Source organism: Saccoglossus kowalevskii, chromosome 2 (genome assembly GCF_978046115.1).
Source record: "Saccoglossus kowalevskii chromosome 2, keSacKowa6.1, whole genome shotgun sequence".
NCBI lineage: Eukaryota > Metazoa > Hemichordata > Enteropneusta > Harrimaniidae > Saccoglossus > Saccoglossus kowalevskii.
This window is the reverse complement of record NC_140642.1, coordinates 20,151,947-20,175,435: the sequence shown is the minus strand read 5'-3', so window position 1 is coordinate 20,175,435 and position 23,489 is coordinate 20,151,947. Positions and strand designations below refer to the sequence as shown.

The following is a 23,489-nucleotide window of genomic DNA, read 5'->3' as shown; positions in this document are numbered from 1 at the left end:
GAAATTATAATATTCAGTATACAAAAAAAAATTATTGAATGTGAGCTTCTAATACTGATAGAAGAAATACATTGTGTGTGATTCAGTACTTGATTCTCTATGAGTTTGCCAAGCTTTATTATTTGAATTGATCACATACAGACTTGTGTGTATAATAAATCAAATGTGACTTTGTCTTTAAGTCGTTCAAATAAGGACTAGTAATTTTTGTGTAGTCATTCTCTGTGAAAAAAAACATCATCCTCTGCTTCAAAAAAAAATTTGGGTCAACCAACAACACAGTCTCTAACTCGGTTAACTTTGTCACACTTGTCACACAATGCAGGTGTGGCATGGCTTATCAGTTAACCATGTTAATTTAATTTTACATAATGATGTCCCATAAAAAATAATTACCAGACTAAACACAAATCATTGCATAATATTTTGATTCTTGTCCGAAATAAGTAATCACTGTGTATAGCATCTAGCATTTGAAAACCAATCTCTAAACACAAACAGTTACAGCAGCTATATTCTCTGCTTGTTCTATGTGTTGTGATAATGGATAGGAAGCATGACGTAAATACTCTACTAAATTGACATCTTTTGTCATGTAAATCACCATTTAATACGACTGCCTGATGCATTCATCATAATTTATAACAACAGTAACAGGTTTGATTTCCAAGGTCGATATATTCTTGTAATGGCAGGCGATTATTATAAAATGCGTTTGAACGTAGTCTGGCAGTCTCTCGTATCAGTTTTAAATCTGTGATTTAAATCTAGCCAAACTACCACTTAGACTAGTGCTACTGTCATTGTAGCTCAGTGTAAAAGCATCACATTAGTATTTATAGAAATTCACTGATGTTTTGCAAGGGATTATTATCGAGTAGTAAATGTTGCCTGCATAATTAATTCTAGGATGACTTTTAATGATGACTATTATTAGAATCTTTGTACATCTTGAAAAATTGCGTAGTTATTCATTAGTTCTTCACTAGACGTTCAATTACGTGAGGAAATACACAACTCTGCTGTATGCTCTCAAGCAAACAAATTAATAGTCATTTTGATAGGGGGAGAGAACAGGTCATGAATATTTGATGACTCCCACCCAAGGATGTACATTTGTTAGAACTGACGGAAATGTGGTAAAAGAAACACTTCCTTCCTAATGATAAACATGCAATATTACATCTGCATGAATAAACATAAAGGTGAAAAGGCGCCAGCGCTCAGCCACAGTCTGTGAGGGGTGGGTGTGATATCTCAGTCTGTGAGGGGTGGGTGTGATATCTTTTACTCTAGTTGATGTGGTCTTGTCACATTTCATTCGATATTGGACATAATTAAATATTTCTTTTCAAGTTCTAGGGAATGTGATTTGAATTTGATAACAGTAATTAAATCTGTTGTGTTATACCTCTAATTGGAAAGTTACAGTATTTTGAACGTGTGCTTTAAAAAAATACAATTTGTCATTTCTTTGGCGCACACTGTAGATGCTGTCTGTATTTGGGATAGAATTGTTCGTCGCAGTCAATAGTTTTCATTCTGTTTTCTCAGGTAACATATCTGAAATTATTATGTCAACCTCAAATAACACCTTTAACTGAATTGCTGCACAACCTAAATGGCACTGCATCAGTACATTTACTTGATGTAAACCAGTGAACAATCTTTGTGCAGAAAGTCAACATGTATGGCATAGTTGGCATTACATACAAGACGAAATACTGCCAAGCTGACCACTTTGAGCTTTGCACATTCCATCAAAGGCCATCTCCAAATTTTGAAAATGTAAGGATAAAAGTCCACACATCAGTAGACCCATAATACGGCATGCATCCGGATCTGACAGCACTTTTTTTCACACTATTATATAAAAAACATACTTCGGTACAATAATTCAATCATTATGTCTTTGTGGAATCATCAAAGACACATATAACAATTATGCTTTACAGATTGTTCCCTTAGATTGTGTTGATAAAGCCGGCCATTATATTTTTCAGCTCATTAATCTATTGTACGTGCCCCCAGGTACTTTACACTGTCTTGCGCCATAAAAATTACCGGTATAGTATACCAGTAAAATATAAAAAAAAAAACTTTGAAAGTTGAGTGAGTGAGTGAAAGTTGAGTGTTTTATAATAACTATAATAATGTAATTTTCGTTCGGTGGAAGAACTATTCCATGTTGTTCTTAGTCATATATTAGTGGTTGTATGATTTCAGAATAAATGCTGTGTGATAATCTTGGCTGTGATGTTAAGCTTATTATAAATTTAAAGAGACAAAAAAAAAGAACGTCTTCATGTTTTAAATCTTTTAACAGCATTACATCCCATTAATATTGAACGTATACATTGGCTTTGGCAGTAATATATTTTGTTAAGCATTTGTTGGAATTTATTTAGAAAATATCCTTAGCTTTTTTTTTTGTTAAAATTTAAATGTCCAGTGTATTATTTATCTTGGACACATAGCTTATTTTCTATTCAACTCACAGCAGCCATCTTGTACTCTATTGTACAGGCATTGGCAACAAAGAACTGGGTATAGTGTCTTATTATAATGGCTGTACTGAAAAAAAAATCGCCCAAGGAAACCTGTTATAAATAATTCCTTTGAAAACCCATAGTAGCCATTGTGGCCTCCGTCCCGAACACAATAAGCGCTAGGTATTTAGTTGAGACGATATTGAATAGGTTTGCCCCATAACGACAGGTTGACTGTGTTTGAAAGGGGTCACTTCTCTGCCTTCGTACCATAGTGAAAACCATTCCTATTGGGGTTTATGACGCCTCCGCTGTTTATTACTGAATCTACCCACTTGGCGTCCACAGTAACACTTATCGTGTAATTGTTGAATTGAACATTGCGGATAGATTGAGCGTCCACACCAATGCTAAGCCTTCCCTCTATCATACAGGTGCAAACATGTCTGCACCGTTTGCCTCAGCTCCTTTATTATTTACACTCTCTAGTCTGGTGCCCTTGGACTGAGCATATTGTACGTCTGCTCATTCTCATTGTTGTCGTCTGCTCATTCTCATTGTTGTCGTCATAAATCCGGCCACTCTAATTATACATGTTTGACCCATACATAACTCTTGTGAAGGGATATTGCCTTCAAGATTATTGCTGTGACAAGGATAAAAGCAAACCATACGAGTTCCACGCCTCTTCTTGGTCTGAATGAACTTGACTTAACTGCTTTGCTAATATTGAGCTTGAATTGTTTGCCATTAAAATTATTATTAAAAGACTCTTATAAGTTCAGTTATTGGTAGAGAAACATATCCGCCTAGAAACCTTTAATAATCTAGTACTTTATTGGCACTATTTGGGTGTTTACTGCCTGTTGTCTGGAGTCTTGATTTAACTGGAGTTATTCCTTCCCGTGGACAAGGTGATTGAAAGTAAAAAAAAACCTGTAATGAGTGATTGTTTCATTGAAATGTGAATTTTTGCTTTCAATTTTGTATAATCGTGATGTTTTGTTACAACTGCTCACCAATCTTAAATTTACTTGTCCGAAGTGGAAAACTTTATATCATGCAAATGAACCCATTATTATTGTATGAAAATTGGCAATGGTCATTTTACCAATGCTGCAATTTTTGATATCATTTTTACCTTACCCATAATGATATCATCAAAGATAATTGGGGAAAGGTATATTAAGAGAAAAATGTCTGTCTGCGTCGTTCTTGTCAGTGTCGGCGTCGTTGTTGTTGTTAATAATTGTTAATGTGTGCACAATAACTTTACTAATTCTGTTCTAAACTTTATCAAACTTGGTCCCCTAATTCATCAGTATAAAATCTTCCCCTAGTTCAAACGATAGATGTCCTATGTGAAAATATCATGCAAAAATTTGGAAAGTAGTAGTCAAAATCTGATAAAAAATGTTGACTGTTTCTACTTTTGGCCCCAATATAATCCTAAGATTTGTTTGTATTCAAATTTAATTATGACAATGCATATTCATATTTTAACAAACTATGATAAACAAAATAATATTATAAAACAAAGGAGAAGGTCACCAGAGTTAAACTATGTTACCTGAAACCTTGTATTGTATTTGCTTTTATCCTTGTGATGTGAATATTAATTTCGAGAAGAATATATTTGGACTGTAAATGTTTAAATTACACATATAGCTGTCTTGGTAGATAATTTATGGTATTCTACCAATAAACTCAGAGATAAGCAAATCAATTTGGAATATAGAGCTCTCTGGACAGCCGCAATAACAAAAATGTTGTGGTCCTGCCGTTTTCAGTTGTTTTTGATGTGCAGTAAATGCATTTTATAGAATAATTAAACTATTCTCAGAAATAGATGATTCTGTAATTTATTTAGTATCTATCAGAATTAACTTGTCTGCAGAATATTTAAAAGCTGCGCTTTTTAATCACGTGATATCAAGCCAAAATGACTTTTGTTGCATCAGATAAGTAAACTCTGGGGTAGAATGTTATGTTGGCAAAGAAATTTTTTTTGTTTAGCTATTTCCATGCTATTATTATAATAATGTACTATTACTCAACATATTGCAATGTGTTTACTTATTTGGCACCATAAAGGGAATTTTATATGACTCTGAGTATCACATAAACAAACATGCAGCTGATGTCGCTCAAAAGTAAATATGTAAAGCGGGTGAAATCACTTCGCTCATCCGCTGAAAAAAAGACATTAAAAGTATATTATTTATTCAACATCTCATAAAAGCTACAGAGCACACTGACACCTTTAATTAGTTAAGATTTTATTTATAGTCACAAATCCAAAGATTGAATCCAAATTCTTTACCTGTCTGTTTAGTTGTGTAATTATTCTACTCACTATCCAAGAGTTAAAGTTTTAATCTCTATACTTGTATTCAATCAATTGACTGACTGACTGAGGAAAATTATTACATTCTATTAAGCCTGGCATTTTTTCAACAAGGATTTTATTTCTGTTGGATACTCTTTTTATTCGGTCACTGTCTGTTTAATCTAGCGTGCATGCATAGTACCATGACCTTGATTTTATTTTTCTTGGTCGTACACTACCCATGCCAATGCCAGGTTGTTGGCATAGTAATGTAAACAAGTATGCTGGATGTACGATTAGACATTGTACTTCTGTATTCGGGCGCAGTCATGATCCCACTGCGTCATTGATTTGTTTACTGGTGCCTTGTGTACACTTCCTATCAAACATTGACAAAATCAGATTTTCTAAATTATGTCAATACTTCGCAACGTAAAATAGCTGTTTAAAATTCCAACTATTTGTGCATTTTTATCAATACTTTTTTTTTTGTGAGTTTACATTCCTACATGTATGTTTGGTCATGCTGTCACATTGTTGCTAGAAAAGTGTTTATAATAAATGTTGACTCTGCTTTTGATCTGTATGCTTTTAGACTGATAGATTTGCCTTTTAAGTGGTAGTGAACTCTATTCTTTAGGTAGACATTCATTACCTTAAGTTTGTCATCATATCAATAACAAGGGCTGGGTCCGGATGGGGCTTTGTTGTAGGGGGGTGTAACAAAGGCTGTGACCTTACAACAATCTCTCTGATTGCTTTATTTCATGTGTATTGAATGTGATGGTAAATGTTAAGTTTACGCTTAACATTTTTTTTGTTAAATCTTGAAAAGATAATTTGATACTATTTCAAAAAATATTGGAACACAACCCCCCCCCCCCCCCCAGAAATTAGCTAAAATTTAAATTTAAGCTCTTTTATATTGTTTCAGCTTTCCTACCCTCTTTTTGCTGACTTTTGTCATTTATTGCATTCCCAATCTATCATTAAAATCTGTTCTGGTGTTCACATCTTCAGTAAGGTGTGCAATTACCTTGACCCAGATTAACCTTGATCAAATCTACAAATCTAGTCAGGAAATAGGTCTAAATGGAGGAGTTATTTTTATTGCTTTCCATTTATTTATTAGCATTCTTTAAGATACTATGACGCCACAATAAAAAGGTATTCCCGTAAAAAAAACATGGTGGGTGTCCTTTGTTTGGTGAATGTCACCTTGACAAGATCTATTGAATTAAAATATATTATTGAAGTGTACACCGCTTATTGGCTGTATATAAATTGTTCATTGTGCTGCCTATTGTGATTGATTCTAGTTATTATTAATAACAGGAATTTATATAGATTCGCTTTGAAATATATTGTGTTTTTTCTTAGGTCACCGGGGACATGCAAAATTGTTTTAAAAAGGGGGGTTTTGAAAGAAAAAAAAAATTAGATTATTTTGTTCAATATTTGAAATATTATTATTTTCATAACTTATGAGATTAGTGGTACATTTATACACACCACTGTTTTCAGATTTGTAATATACCAAGTTCTTATTTTACAATCCAGAAATTGATGAATCTCAAAACCCAAACAATTGTACATGTATTAGACAGACATTATTTTTTTTTTTAAATGTTTAATTAAAATTGTCATTGATGATGTAACTAATAAAGTTATAATCTTGTTTTTTAGCTCCGCTGTCGACTTTGTCGAGCTGAGCTTATCATATGAGTGACTGTCCGTGTCAATGTTTTACTTTTTCGACTTCTTCTTGAAAACTACAAGCCTGAATGCTTTGATACTTCGTGTATATGTACCTTGGGTAGACCTCTCTCAGATTTGTTCGTTTCATGATGATATCTTCAATTCTCTAATTTTGGTGAATATTTTTGGTAAAAAGTGATATTTTCGAGTTCTTGTTAAAAACTGCAAGTCCAATTGCTTTGATATTATATATATTAGTACTACATGTGGACCTCTCTCAGGTTTGTTCATTTCGTGATGATATCTTTAATTCTCTACTTTTGGTGATTATTTTAGTCATTTTTGGTAAAAAGTGATATTTTCAACTTCTTGTTAAAAACCGCAAGTCCAATTGCTTTGATATTAAATATATAGGTACTATATGTGGACCTCTCTCACATTTGTTCATTTTGTAATGATATCTTCAATTCGCTAATTTTGGTGAATATTTTTGTCATTTTTGGTAAAAAAAATGATATTTTTGACTTCTTGTTAAAAACCGCAAGTCCAATTGCTTTGATATTACATATATAGGTACTACATGTGTACCTCTCTCAGATTTGTTCATTTTGTGATGATGTCTTCAATTCTCTAATTTTGGTGAATATTTTTGTAATTTTTGGTAAAAAGTGATATTTTCGAGTTCTTGTTAAAAACCAATAGTTCAATTGCTTTGATATTACGTATATAGATTCTACATGTAGACTTTTCTCAGATTTGTTCATTTTGTGATGATATCTTCAATTCTCTGCTTGTTTTCTCTTCATTTTGTTGATCATGGTAACTACATACACATGTACATGTATGTGTTTTAATAGTGCTGAAAGCTTTTCTATACAATAAACAATTAACTGAGGATGAAATCAAATTCTGTTTGTGTGCAAGTGCAACTAAATTAGAAAATGATTTATCAATAATATATTTCTCATATCTTATTGCATTCATCAGAAACGTCAGTCCCATGACAAACCGCCACTGAAAGCACGGAATACATGGAATGACCTGGAGGATAACAACGATATTACCAAGTCCCACAGACTTATAAAAGGTTCCGGTGGTTCCAGGGACCATTCGCCTGATTCAGGTAACTTGCCTTAAACTGTAAACTGGTATATGTTGTGTGTCTTATTACCTATGTTGAATTTTAATACTTTAATGAAGCAGCATCGATATTTTGTTAAAAATTGCGGCGCCACTTCCTATCTCATTTGATGATTATTGAATAAACCACAAGCTAAAAATAATCCCCATATTTTTAAATAATTGATGTTGTACGAGTTTATCTACTGTTCTCGTTTTCTAATTCATTAGTGGGCAATCTATTGTGTACGTACTCCAAGTGGTTGAGTGAATCGTATCGTTCGCCAAGTACGTCTTCAGTTCACTGAGCACATATTGCAAACAGTCTCTACAGGGTGGACACCTATTGTAGCCTGTTCTCTTACTCTTATTTTAATAATCTGCAATCACGTTTAAGAAAAGGAGTAGTGACTGTGATGAATAGTTATTTAGTCTATTGAATGTACTTCATGACCAATGACGCAAACATCAGCTTTTTCAAGTGTAGTGGCTTTATTTCTTTCTCATCAAGACTTGTGTACATCCTGAAAAATTACTGTACCAGGAATTTAGTGGCTTATGGCAAAACTGAATAATTTTCAGTTTTTGCTGATGTGTAATTAATGGACTTTTTTTGACAGTTCTAGTTGTACCTCTTCCTGTTTGAAATATAATGCTTATATTACTTCTACTACATACTGGGATTCATTTTCTATGTTTCTGTTCCCTGGCTGAATAAGCAGTGAACTATTATAAATAAACCATTGGATTACATAAAAAGTGAATAATAATATTACTTGTGTGAAATAGGACCTGGAGCTGGTGGATCTTATCATTTAATTTATTTGAACAAACTGAAGAAAGAAAGAGAGCGGGCTTCATTGAGCAATACACATCCTGGTGCCACTGTGCCAACTACAGACTCGTCTGGTAGCCATAGTGCACCTGTTACCGACAGAGGTGAGTCTTTGGAGAAGCATTGTCACATGTTGCTTGAAATTTCATTCTATACTTGCATGAAATGTTACCTATAACGCATGTTTAACAGATTTCCCTTTTATTCGCCCTCTTTTTTTTCTTCTTATTTCCTTTAAAGATTTGACGCCATGGAAACTCACCAATGGAGCAGCATTCAACAAATATTTTGGTAATTTTGCCATTTATGTTGCTGTGATTTATTTTTGTTTGTCATGAGTGAAACCTACCCTATTCCCTTTCTTTTCTCTCAGTTGGGTACACAAGTTAATGTCCTGGGGAACTCTTCCCGCTTGCACTTCTAAACCTTGATAGTGCACTTCCAATTTAATCATAATTTCAGATTGGGAAGAGGTGTTATTCTTCTTATCACAGTTATTAACTATTTAAACTTTATCACCATTCACAAAAATACCTAAAAAGCAGGAAAAAATATGGTAAATATGCTTTGCGGAAAAATTAAGGCTCTCAAAGGGTTATAATGAGTATAATAAGTGTTTATGTCAAGATGTGATCACAACATCATCTCAGATATCTTTTGGGAGTCTGCAGTGCAATAGTGATTGTTACTAAAATAGATGTGATCTCTGTTCAAGATACTGCTATTATCTGCGGAGTTCAAACTAATAATCATGTATAATCCCTTGATATTATTTATACTCGATTCTTGACGTCATGAGCCAGTCTAATACGTTTCCAGGCAATCTATAATTGATTTTCAGTTGAAATTCTACATTATTACAGCTGTGATTCTGGCTAGTCTTGCCATCAAGCTGAGAGAGAAACTTATCAAGTGTGATTATACATTAGTGTGATTGTGGATAAGAATGCTGAATTATACTTTATTATGAATGTAAAAAAATACAATCATAAATTTGACATATTTGATGCATTAATAATGTATGTACATAGATAATTATGCTGTCAAAATAATTCACAAAACAGTTTTAAATGGTTTTAACACTTGGAGATACATTTTGTAATAGAACACATACGGTATTTGTAGTATTGCCTTCCCACAAGGTTGTATCCGACATATAATATATTCTTTTTACTCCATTTTTTTCCTTGCATGCTCACGTACAGCAAACATAGCATGGATGGACAAAGGAGCTTTCATTTTGCAGACAAGTACTGTCGTCATCATTGCAGTTTACATTACTAATTGATCTCACTGTCTTGTTTTTTTTTTTACCTCCATAGTAGAATAATGTTATTATTATACTAATGTGTTTTTTTTATAAATCTATTGACAGTGAATGCAAACTAGTGCAAAGTATCCTATGATGCATAGTCTCACCTGAACACGAAACGCTACAATTCATTTGTGCTGAAGTCAGCTTACTCATATCATTTTTTTTTTCAAATTTTACAAACATGTAGTCAATATCCATTTTGATCAGAACTTTTAAAAAAAATATGGACAAAAATATGCAAATGCATTTTGTTTTCAAAATTAGAATTTGGTATTCAAAACATTAATAATCAATATCTGGATGATTTCATATTTGACTATGGCTGCAACGTGTTATGAGTATAGAATGTTACAAAAGGTATCACCATGCATTAATATAAAATTTTTACTACCTGTGGCTATCTACAGCCGTCATTGTCAGTAATAATAAACATTCACACTGATAAAATTACTTTTTACATGTACACAGTAACACAAAATAGGATGAGACACCCAACCCCCACCCACACACCCACCCACACACCACCACCAACCACCCTTCAACACACTTGGATGTTAACCAGATAAAGTCTGTTTTTTGATAAAGCTTCATCTCTCTAAGACAGTACCCTAGATTTGTGATATTCTTGATAATACAATTTATTCTTGTTATGTTCAACAAATGTACAATAAGTTCTGTAAATGTTAATACACATGATATAAGGCTGACAGCGCATTGTCAGCAGTTAATACTTGTTTTAGTCTGTAGCCCATCTGTGTGTGTGTGTGCATAAAACTGTACAGTAGTCCAGACTTTGTTCAATAATAATAAATCAGTTCTCTCACTTATATTCTGCAGTGTGTTTAGTTCTCTTGTTAATTACTAGTACTCACTCGAAGATATATTAATGTTGTGATGATTATAGATTGTAAGCTATAATTCTGACTGATTTGCTGTTATTTCCAGGCGGGCCAGAAGTTCTGCCCAACAGCAAGAAACGTACTAGCCGTCAAGATGAAGACAGTCGCTATTTCCCATCATTTGGCTCTTCTAAAGAAGATGAATACACATCCCAGAGAATGAGTCTTGCTAGCTCGTGGCCTGACCCTGCTAAAGATACCTCACCCAAAGCCAGAAAAAGGGTGGGTCCATTGTCAGGTGAGTTGTCTTGACCACTGTATAACCATCATATTCTCTAATTTAAAGTGTATGTACCATAATCTAAATATGTTGATTGATGCTATTGTTTGATTTGTTATTTCGTAGAGCCGACAACTCCGTCCACGACACAACCTCCAGAATGGCCTGATGATGATTCAAAGAGGTCTGGTAAAGTGCAGTCGTCTTCGATTCCTCTCAAACCGACTTTAGCAAGGTCAGCATCCAAGAAAACGAAACATGTACCGCCATTGCAGTTGAATGAGAAAGGGTCTGCTGCGAAATCCAATTTCTCGGATGCCGAAAGCGAGCGTTCTGGTGCCTACGTTATCAGTTCTAGTAGAGGAACAAACTCTGACTGGGATGACGAAGAGGATGATATTGACAGAGATGTAAGTCTGGACATGCTGAATATTATATGTACCATATTAGCTCTATTAGTAGTACATACACTTACATAAATGACAAGATTCATCTAGGGCTTCTAATAGAGCAAATTAATAATTGTGTATGATTGCTGCACACTATGTTTAAAAATCTAAAAACATGTATTTATACAACTACTATTGTTTTTCTATATCCTATTTTTTCCCGACTGGCACTATACACTAATCTGTGGGCAATCCTAGTCACGGCATCATATTGTACAATGTAGTTCTCATTGTTTAGACTGATTTAAAAAGTGTAGATTCAATGCTTGTAAAGACATGAAAGTAATTGTCTATTGTATCAGAAAAGGAAATATGTATTTGAAGTGATGTTTAAAGAAGTATGGAAGGGTGTGTATTGGCGACCCAATAACAGCTTGTAGACCAGGGATCGCATAGCAGCGACCGATCTGACGACAGATCACATCACCTACCGATTTTGTCAAAGAATAAATCAGTATGCTGTCTTACTTATTTCTCTTATGTAAATCGCCCCTTTCATCGATAAACCTACTCAAGATCTGTGAAGTATGATTTTTATTGACATCATGTGATCATACCTAAATAGGTAAATGCTTTTTGGAAAATATCATGATGACTTTCAACATGGAAGACATTAACAGAAATTGTACAGGAATTAAATTTAAAAAAGATAAATCTAAAGCAAAGATTTAGATTTCTTAGGCAATTTTTCAGAATCATTGGATGTGATTATTTGAATAAAATTCACCATGCAACCATCTCAGTCTAATCTTAGTGGAAAATGCTTCACATCAGATATTGATTTTGTGATGGGTAGCTGTATTGATTGCAGTGCATGTATTACTTAACATGTCAAGCATCTTCAAACACTAACAATACAATGTCCAATGATTGTTCTGATAGCATTATTAATTGAACCTTACGCACAGTCTCGCCATGTGTAATATCTGAAGTCAATCCTATGACCTTGCTTAGTGGTGACTATTCACACCACAGCTGGGAAAATTAAAAAATCTATTTTTTTTTGTGTTTTTTTTTTAGCCTCTCCCGGAAATTTGGTTGATCATAAATATTATTATTTAAATAAAAATCACACCTTTTTAAGTTACGATGCGAGAGACAAATGAATAATTCATATTCACATGGACTTGGCAATTCAAGTATAAGGTCATCGTTTCTGCCAATGCACAGTAATGAAAACAAGTGTTAAAGTGCCTGTGAAATGGCTGCTATTTTCAAGCCTAAAATTATCATTTGATACATAATTATTATTAATTTTTATGTTTCTAAGCACGAATTATTTTTTTTAAGTGAAAAAATGTGTTTTAAACTCAGTCTACGGCAACTTTATTTTTGTGTATTTTAAAACGAGGCTCCTCATTAGCTTCTCATTTGCATATAGAAATTCCCCTTGTTACGTCAGAAGGGAAAGTTGCATGGCAGCTTGCATTGCTGATACGTGTAAATAAGGCAAATTTCTTCTGCAGTTTTCTCATCTTTGACTAAATTGTCACTTATGTACTTGTTCGTCGAGGAAGAATGGACCATAATGAACACATAGTATCAATTTTTGTTGCATGGGGTTGAGTTAGATGCGAAATATGTCCGTTCTGGTGTAGCTGGTCACCGTGATCGTCACCGACACCAGCGCACATTTGTACACTGTCGCTGAACAAAATAGAATTTGACGTCGGAATTATCTCGTTATTTAGCAGGTTACTAGGCACGTCACTACACTGTTTTATTTCATCGATCGTGTGAGTAAAACTTTCAAAATTAAAATAAAAGAGAACATATTCTGACATTCTAAACATTAGACTATAGTGATCACTATAAAATAATTAAAAAAATGACAAATCACAGTTACTAAATAAATGACAGCTGCGTGGAAATAAATTGACTTTTTGTTGAAATAGGTGAACGCGTCGGGTCACGACGAGGGCAAGTGCATTAAAAGCGGCGTTTAATTGGATAACAAAAATAATCGAGATCGACACACATACAGATAAATTCAGACGTGATTCGAGTTAACGTGATCCATGGCGTGATTGTCATAATTATAACATCATATTAAAACTTTATTAGGTGGAAACACATCGACCAAGCCTGAATTCTTATTTCATAAATTATTACGCAGATCAAGCTGCAAGCATGGAGGTAAAAAAAGAACAGAGGTGTGAATTCGACATTCAACACCAATCACCAAACAATTCAGAAACTTTTAGCCTTCGAAAATGAAAACAATTAGAAGTGTGTAAGGGCTGTATAATTTCCTGTTTGTCCGACGGTTCGTTTTCGTGTCACTGTCAAAATTATTGCTACCTTTTACCTAACAGGGACTAAACGATAATCACGATCACGATCGCAAACACTTGCCGGACGTCTCTCTCTCTCTTCTAAAATCCGCCTCGGTGATTATGGGCTGGTCCGGAATCTATTTCTTTCAAAAGTGTTGCGCCAGGTTTACGTTAAGTGGCTTTCGTCCACTGATGTCGCACCTTCGGATCGATTAGAAACGTGTGAATACATACACTATGACTATACGTTTCACTGCAACTGCCCACAGCACAATACAACAACTAAAAACTCTCTCTCAAAAAAAAATAAAATAGACAAAAAAAAAAAAAGAAAAAACGCCGACTGAAAAATGTATATCGTTTAAAACTATACTGAATGACCAGTGTTATTATGGCTCGGGGGGTATGACTTCCTCTCACATTTTTGTCATTTGGTGGCGCACTTTCGGCGAGAGTCGGAAATCCGGAAACAGTCGACTGTTTCAGGATAGGTGGCCGTGGCTACAACACGAGAAATATCCCAAATTTACTTGAATACGAGTAATCATTTTTAGCAAAAAAATCAATAACTGCCCATTTCAGTGGGACACAGATCTAAAATGGGATACGTGAGGGTGGGCATTGCACAGGCACTTTAAATAATTAACATAAACACAACTTACTTCAGTTCAATGTTTTAGTGAACATTTAGAATTATTATGCATATAGCACTACAAATTAGAAACAGTCTTCTAAAAAGATCAAAGAAGAATCATAAATATTCTACTTTTGTACCATAGTGTTATTTTTTATTTATCCTGTGTTTATATGTTGTATAAGGCTGTGCTGTAACCACTTCCTATCTGAGATTTTTATAGCTGTTCAATATATTACTATAATATGGACGTCTATCATGTAAAAGAATTTACCGTATCTGACTAATCAGATGCTCAGAATAGCAATAAATAACAATACATTCAATACAGGGTCAGAAAAAAACATGTGCATCTGTTTAAGATCGTAAATATATCTGATTATCCGATTGTTGAGTTCCTGTGCACATTCAGTGCAGCTCTGTTGCCAACACGGAGATACATATGTAGCTCTTGGTTAAAATTTTCATTGCGTGGTTCTATTTCAGGTTGTATTAAATTTGATCAGTTCAACATTGAGTTCTTCTTTTCTTGCAGCAAATGAAAAACTCGTTAATGTCTCTGCGGAACAGTGCCGCCAGGAAACGTGCAGCGAGGCGAGCAGACAGTATGACTAGTAGTAACACCACCTCCAGGTCACCGTCGCCACATTCCATGGATGAGAGTGGTATTTATAGCATTTTGTATGATACTGGAAGTTTGGAGGATTCACCCAAAAATACACCAAAGAAAAAAGGGTAAGAAGTGTTGTTATTTTTTTAGAAGGGTGTTTTAAAATTTAATATTCTTACTTCATCCTGCGCTAAAAGATTGAAATTTTATTTATTTATTTCATTAATTGGAACATTGGAACAGGCAAAAATAACAATCAGAATAACCAGTGCCACTTTTGTAAATTATTACAGTTGAATAATCTACCAAAGTATACAACAAATGTGTTCCCCCAGACTCTTTATTAAGTCTAATGTAATGAATCACTTAATAATGCACCGTACGTATCATTTACGTCATTCTAATGACGATAAATGACAAGAGTGGTTCCTTTAAATTTCATTACTTGTTTCCTGAATGCAGTCGAATGAAAATGAACTGCTTTCTGTTGTTTCTCTGAAAAACAGCAAGAAAAATCCTGATTCACCATTCAGCAATAGGCCTCGCGTTGCCAGAGTGTCCACAAGCGATCGGGAAGTTTCAGATACATCAAGAGACAGCTCCAGGGACACCTTCAGGGATTCTTCCAGGGATTCTTCCAGGGATACTGATACTACCAGGGAGCTGGAACCTAACCCGTTTGAGTTCAGTCCAACTGGTGGTGTTACATTCAGGGATAAGGTCCAATCGGATGTCAGTGTGGTGGGCATGGGATATGGTAAAAATGATGTCTTCAGGACTGACTCTCCACCAATACCAACTCATCAGAAAGGGAATGCTAGAAGGAAACAAAACAAAGGTATTCAACACAACATATTATTAGACAGTCCATCTGCCAAAAAAAAATGAATGAATTTCATCGCATTTGAAAGCGCTTAATCACCCATGTGTTAGCAATAAGGCAGATTACTGGAACTGCTCCATTTTAGCTCCGTTGTTTTAGTCGACAGAGTGTAGATATTCATATTACTGATTGTTCGTCAGGTCAATTATACATTTTCATTTTATGCTAATTTCCACTACTTTCCACTACCGGGTACTAGCCCAATTCCTGATTTCAAAATTGAGCGTGTGTGAATTCATCATTTGTGTGCTTGCACATATTGCGTGACCTGAGGTCAACAAACCAGGAGGTGGGACAGATTTTGAAAATTCCAAACATGTTCTCTCAAATAAAAGTGCAATCATCTTTCAACTAGCTTCTCCATTTATACAGACCCACCCACCCACACTCTACTGTCAGTTAAAATTTTTTTCAAATATGCCGCTGACTTCTTCTGGGGTTGCATGTCTATTGTTCTTTTGAATTTTTTTTACTTCTGTCCTACCCCTCGCCCGTTGCTAGGTAGGTTACACATACACAAATAGAATTACATTGTGTCTGTTAGTAATTCGGGAATCAGGAATTAATTTGATAGTTTATATGTAGAGACCTTGAGTCAGATTTGTTAATTTTGTGACGATTACTTCAAATCTCTAATTGTATTGAATATTTTTGTCATTTTTGGTAAAAAAATGCTATTTTCAGCTGTTTAACTATACAGCAAAACTATATCAACCTACTGGCTGCTTGATTGCTTTTTAAAATGTAGTTCCAGCAGATACATTGTTATTATCTAATATTTTCCCTCTTAGAGTTGCATGTATTAATTCAGTATTTAAATGCACATACAGTCATATCATGTTTATCTCAATAATTAGGTCTATATTATTTCCACATATGACCTTGTACATGTGTATAGCTAAAGAAATCTCTCCACAAAATATAAACAACCTCAAAAGACTTGTGAAACTAAATTGAGCAACCTTAACTTAATGAAATATACTAATGAACTAACACAATGCATATTAATTAGATTACTCTTTGCTGACTTCAGAGTGAAACGACCTGCAGTAACTGTATAAAGGAAATTAATAACATTCAACAATTCATTAAATCTCATATTTACATTTTTTGTTACTGTGAAATCAATTAATTTTTTTTTATACTGTAATGCTAATAAATACGATACAATGTATAACTGCATACAATGCATATTCAAGTAATCAGACAATACCGACTACCCCTACCACGTCATATATTGAATTGTTACATTTGTATCTCTAAAAAAAACACCTGGCTGGATTGCACCTGCTTGTGTTCTATGTAGCGTGATCACTTGCTCATACAAATATGTGCATAATTGAACAACAAATTAGTATTTAGGTAAAATGGGATGCTATGCATCGCTGATCGGTTTCTATTATGTCAGATGTATTGTTTGTTATTTTGAACTATGCTGTCATAGCAGAGCTGTTCATATATACCTTGGGTGGCTTCCTCTCAAATTTGTCTGTTCAAAGTGACTGTGAGTTTCTATTTCTAGCAAATATTTTTTCTTCATTTAAAAAAAAAAAAATATATATATATATATATATATATTAATTGCCATGCTGTGTGACAGCTATTAAAATTTGTTCTGATATAAACTTTTTCAGTTCCTTTCAGTAGTGCAAAAGTTGTATTTCCAGACTTGATAAATCTGCTTTTGTTCAGTAATCATCTGCTGGATTGCATTCAAGTTCACTGTTACATTGAGATGAACTCCATATTGCAGTTTAATAGAGTTTAATGTTGCATGTACAAAGGGGAAATTTGATATTTAAATACTTCCATTATTTTGGTGACAACGCTTTCCTTTAAAACTACTTTCACTTTAGAAACTATAAAAACATAGAATGTTTTTTTTCGTCACTTAGCCAACCTTTTATTTTCTGTAGGTTTACTTGTATCACCGCTTACTATGGCCTCGTTAAACCACCCTGGAGCCGTAGATACTGATGACTTCACAGATGAAGTAGGAGTCATTGGCAAAGGTAATGTGCTGTCTTGATATCAACATTATACAGATAAAAGTGATATAGTTATCAGCTGTTGAATAAATGGTATTTGTTCGAACGAAACTAGGGTTGTGATAATTTACAAAACTTGTTCTGTGAATTTTGAATTTGAAGTGTTAATAATCCTTGCCTGTAGCATGTTTCACTGTGCTATTTTGTCCTGACCCCTGACCCGTGACCCTTGTTTCTTACACTGGATTTCCTCGAGTTGAAATATCATTGTTTGTGTTGCTGTTTGAAATGAAAAACATGCCACTTCTTGGTTGGACATGGTTAAAGTTTAAAACAAGTCACGGTGTCTCGTATCTTGACAACTTATAAGAAGCAGACAATCTTGTCACCTCAGCCTCAATTGTTATTAGAATGCTAACAATATGGCTTCTCTTGTAACAGGGGTATTTGGTACAAGTTACGCTCCTCCCAGTCATGAGTACAGCGGTGATCGCTCCAAAAGAGGCAAAGAGCGTAAAGATTCTGAATCAGGACGTAATGGTCTTCCCCCTGGTGTATATGGCATTGGGGTTAAACAGAATAGCACTGAAGATAATGAGAGTTCTGATGATGAGGTAAGAGCACGCCTAAATATTTATAATTTTGCTTTTCGTCATTTTAATTTAATTCTGGAATGTAAACATGTGTCATTTATAACAACGTTGCTTTGGTTAGGTATTTGTAAGTACCGTCCATGCGACCAGGCCGAGATCAGAGATCAGAAGAAAACAAGCATTCATACTGCAACTCTGATGGAAGGTATAATGCACAATTTGGGGGGGGGGGATAGTTGTACACCAATAATGCCTGGTAGAAAAATGTGCCAATTTTGGGCAAGTGAATGTCAAATTCAGGCTCCTGTAGACTGGTTGTCGTATATCGTGAATTAAGTCATGCTATCACACATCTGCGTATTCACTTCTTTTGAACTTCTCAACAATTGTGTGCATATCATTATAAACAGCCTGCGGAGATTTGTTCACTCAGCAACTTTATTGAAAACAGAACTTATCCAACAAAAACAAAATGCAATGGAAAGTTAAAATTTCCAATAAAAAAAATAAATGTGGCAGCTTTCCTTCAGTAAGGTAGCTGAGGCTTCAACTGCAGCCTGTGGGTGGAAATGCTAACAAACAAATACAACCAGCTGGCAGATTTTCTAAATTAAACATTAAAAAACATACTGTAGAGGAATTGGAAACACTATATTCTACATTGTGTCTTTCAGGAACCGTCTAGCATATCCATGTCCAAGTCAACCAAGGATAAAATGGCTAGAATTCAGCAAGAGAAAAAAGAAGAACTGGAACAACGAAAAGCGGAGAAGCAAGCAGAGAAGGAAAAACAACAGAGGGACAGGGAGAAGTGGCAGAAGCAGCAGGAAAAAGAGAGAATTAAAGCCAGAGAACAAAAAGAAAAGATTAAAAAAATGGATAGTACATCTGAGGAGATTGGGCTTGACAGTGAGTCCTTTCATGTAGATTTAATAATGTCCTGTTTGACGCATTGGGTGTCAATTTCATTCATTTTAAGGGATGACTCAGATACAGTTTTGTATACATCTACCGACGTAGATGTCGCAACCTCTTTATTTGTCATTCAGCCATCATGTATTTATTTTTTCAAATTCTTTTCTGATTTTGCCCACAATAGCCATACTTGACTGAAATGAAATGTTTCTTTACTTTTCAGCATTAACAATATCTGGTTCAGGATCTAATACTTTAAACACTTCAACAACAAAGTCCAAAGTTATTACTGGAAAACCACCTGTTGCAACAACGCCAAAGAAAAAATCATATAAATCGTGAGTTGACCTTTGTTATGTTTCACGTATATTGTATTTTCTTTTTTTTTTGAATACATTTCTCTATTATTTACTTTGTTCAGGTATAAACATGCCCTCCAACTCCACAACTAGGCAGGGATTAGTTTCATTTCAGTATTGTCTTGTATACTTTCACATTATGTATTGCTTGTACTGTCCTAAAAAAAAAAGCTTTTCAAAATTGTGAAACTTAAGCATCAACATAGTAACGATGTAGCGTACATGTGTGGGCACTTCTTTCATTTTATCCTGCATATATGTGGTGGAATATTTGACCCCGTCTGAACTCCAAAGGTCGTCAGTGTGTACGTTTGGCCATCACCAATCAGATAACATATTTACAGTGGCTTTTGTACCTAGTGACTGCCAAACTAAATGGGTTTCTCCGTGTCCAATCTTTCTAGCCCAAGTAGTGATGCTTCAATGGAGACTACGTCAACGCCGAAAAACTCATCAAAATCAAAATTGAACCGCAGTTCGTCACAGCATGACCCTGATGATGATGGTGAAGAACTGAAGCCGTTTACAAACCCGGAAAGCTCGCTACGAGACTGTCTGAGATTCATGAATCAAGATGATTGGTGAGGGGATTTGAAAATCCATTTTACACATTAACATTGAGTTAAACTGTCAGTTCCACTCCTTTGTCAACTTACATTGTACTGTGCTCTGTGTGTATTGCAAAATGAACTTTAAACTGTTATACACAGAACTTGGGACATATTAATTCTGTACTCAAACATTTGAGGCCTGAAAATCTTTGACTGTGGCATTTATTGAGGAAAGGCGATGTTTCATTTCTATGTATATTTCATTCAGGGAGGTCAAATTGGACGGCATTCGCTATGTAAGAAGATTAACGATATTCCACCCTGATGTACTGAATTTACAGTTACACACAGTCATAGTGGCATTGTTAAAAGAGATCAAAAATCTCCGTTCATCAGTATCTAGAGCTGCCATCTGTACTGTAGCAGATATGTTCACGCATCTTAGGTCAAGTTTAGACAAGGTTAGTAGGTTTTGTTATTTTCATGTTTATTTTTATGTGACTCTTGTTGCAATCGTATTGTTACTTCATCTGGTGTGTATGCACAATCAGTGGCACCCCTTGAACTGTCTGAACTATTTAAATCTGTTGAGGGAGAGTTACTATGGCAGTGACCTTTTGTTGACCTTTAAATCGTGTCATCATGTAAAATATAATAATACAGAAACTTTATGATGTCTTTTATGACTTAATATTTTGTCATGACTTATTAAGTACTAACCAACTAAAGATCTCTTTGGCCATCAATTTTATTTACCATTTTTCCCCCGTCTTTTAAGGATATGGACCAGCTATGTAAGGTTCTCCTGCATAAAGCGGGAGAGAGCAATGGATTTATCCGGGAAGATGTTGACAAGTCTCTCGCAGCAATGGTGGAGTCTGTTACTCCGCAACGTGCACTTGTAGCTTTGGTGGCGGGAGGTGCAAGGTGAGGCAATCATGTTGTATTTCACGCGACATTAGTCTTGTCTAATCGCCTTGAATTAGGGCTTTTTTATAGCTCTTTATGTACTGTAGTTGTGGCATGCCGCAACAATTTGAGTAATTTGCATATAGCTTCTATTGAGGTCAACGTGTGAAGTGATATTTGCATTGCCATGCAATATATTGAAATGACTTGGGTAGCTGTGTTGTATTCAACAATTATTTTAGTTTGTTCAATTAATTTTTTTTAATGAGCTGATTGTTTCTTTGATTGTGAATACCCAACTATTAATAATACAAATAGATGGAAGCTAGTTTGGGAGTTGGTGTCTCATTACGTCAATATATAAATCTATACTCAGTATTTGCTCTATTAGTGTGTTTACATAAATGAGAGAGGAGTATCTATGGTCAAAACCAGTTGTAATTTAGTGAAAACATTACATGCACTGTTTACGCTTCTCTTTAAGATACACTTCTATCAATTGAAAACTAGCTCGTAGAAGTTTTGACGGGGTGTAAGGATAATCATCACTATAAATGCATTTATTTTATTTGCCTGCAGTCATCGTAGTATAGCAGTAAGGAAAACATGTGCCCAGTTCTTGGTTGGCGTTGTGGAGAGAATGGGACCTGGCAGACTTCTAAGCGGTATCAAAGACATCACTGATAAGATCGTACCTACGGCCGCACAATTCTGTGTGGATGGATCGCCAGAAACGAGGTGAGTATAACCAGTAATCGTTGTCTCCACTCAGACAATGTCCACATAGTGTTAGTAATGAATACTGAATGAATGAATGAATGAATGTTTGTTTGTTTGTAGATTTTTGAGTTTCTCCTTCTCCACATGTAATCATTGAAGAATGTCACAAGTAAACTGTGTTCGTGTCTAATTCATTATAATAGACCATGCTTTTCAAAACCTTTGTCATTCTGACTTTATTTGTGGGGTTGTTTGTTTTTTGCATTATAAATTGTTTTGTTTTGTTGACTGAGTACCCACTACACAAGACAGTCTATGTGATGTTTGGTTGCTACGTGTGTGGTGAATTTCCATCTAATGTCATCTGGAGATGATAGATAAATAACCTATTAGTCATAGCTATTGTAGAATCATAAATTAAGACCAGCTACTATAGAATCATATCTTTTTTACCAAATACTACTAGAACCATTAAATTTATATCAACTACTGTAGAACTGTTAAATTTATAGTTGTATTAATATCTGTTGAATCATTAAATTTACACTAACTACTGTAAAATAATTACATTTACACCAATTACTGTAGAATAATTAAATTTACACTAACTACTGTAAAATAATTACATTTACACCAACTACTGTAGAATAATTACATTTACACCAACTACTGTAGAATAATTACATTTACACCAACTACTGTAGAATAATTACATTTACACCAACTACTGTAAAATAATTACATTTACACCAACTACTGTAGAATAATTAAATTTATATCAACTACTGTAGAACTGTTAAATTTATAGTTGTATTAATATCTGTTGAATCATTAAATTTACACTAACTACTGTAAAATAATTAAATTTCTTCTAACTACTGTAGAATAATTAAATTTATACCAACTACTGTAGAATAATTAAATTTATACCAACTACTGTAGAATAATTAAATTTATATCACAAAAATCATTAAATTTCACGATTTAGCATGTGATGTAAATTTGTGCATATCACATTTTTAAAATCAAAACTTATCTCAAAAATAAATTCCAGCTCTATTTTGCTGACCGAGATATGAAAGTCACAACAATGGCAGTTAACAGGAACCTACAATTTGGCAGCACAAAATGCGTACCTGTTTTAAACATCGTGACTTTTTTAGTTCATGAAAAATCGCAAAAAAGTGTCACAATCAAAAATTTGAATGGTTTGATATTTATCTTGTTTTATATTTTTAGGTATTATGGTCGCAAGATTATGTATAAACTGATGAACCATGAAGACTTTGAGAAATTATTAGCTAAATATGTACCCCACAAAGACTTGAGACAAGTTAGAGAAATTCTAGAAAAACTTCGAGTAGATGTAAGTAACATAACGTATGTAGAGTGGTTGCAGTGCTCCTTGAAACATGAATATTTTCTTTAATGGAGTGCATAGAAAGTAGTACACAAAACACTTGAGTACAGATGCTATAGTATTTCTAGTACTTTTATCTTGGTGACTTAAGATATGATGTCTCAACTTTGAGAGCAATGCTTGCTATTTGCTTGGCAGCACTATACCCAAATTTGATGATTTATTGTTGTCTCATTTTATTTCTAACAGCAAACATTACCTGAATTAGAATTGTATGCAATCTGTTCACTTCGATCAATAAGTGTCTAGTAGTTGTTTTCAATCATCCATTTTCTATT

At 34.3% G+C, this 23,489-nt stretch overlaps 1 protein-coding gene across 2 annotated transcripts in view; it reads left to right on the top strand.

The window, feature by feature from the left end:
* Nucleotides 1–23,489, top strand: part of LOC100371132 (TOG array regulator of axonemal microtubules protein 1-like) — a 32,134-nt gene that overhangs the window by 2,429 nt on the left and 6,216 nt on the right. Inside the window, exons 2-17 of one of the 2 annotated variants that reach the window (XM_085492624.1) lie at nucleotides 7,504–7,639; nucleotides 8,425–8,574; nucleotides 8,711–8,761; nucleotides 10,731–10,922; nucleotides 11,031–11,314; nucleotides 14,799–14,998; nucleotides 15,380–15,711; nucleotides 17,673–17,768; nucleotides 18,186–18,358; nucleotides 19,012–19,246; nucleotides 19,476–19,590; nucleotides 20,016–20,192; nucleotides 20,431–20,623; nucleotides 20,941–21,089; nucleotides 21,651–21,809; nucleotides 23,031–23,157. In XM_085492624.1, the coding sequence (XP_085348750.1) occupies nucleotides 7,504–7,639; nucleotides 8,425–8,574; nucleotides 8,711–8,761; nucleotides 10,731–10,922; nucleotides 11,031–11,314; nucleotides 14,799–14,998; nucleotides 15,380–15,711; nucleotides 17,673–17,768; nucleotides 18,186–18,358; nucleotides 19,012–19,246; nucleotides 19,476–19,590; nucleotides 20,016–20,192; nucleotides 20,431–20,623; nucleotides 20,941–21,089; nucleotides 21,651–21,809; nucleotides 23,031–23,157 (2,769 nt within the window). The remainder of the gene's footprint in view (nucleotides 1–7,503; nucleotides 7,640–8,424; nucleotides 8,575–8,710; nucleotides 8,762–10,730; nucleotides 10,923–11,030; nucleotides 11,315–14,798; nucleotides 14,999–15,379; nucleotides 15,712–17,672; nucleotides 17,769–18,185; nucleotides 18,359–19,011; nucleotides 19,247–19,475; nucleotides 19,591–20,015; nucleotides 20,193–20,430; nucleotides 20,624–20,940; nucleotides 21,090–21,650; nucleotides 21,810–23,030; nucleotides 23,158–23,489) is intronic. The other variant, XM_085492625.1, reaches the window with a different exon arrangement.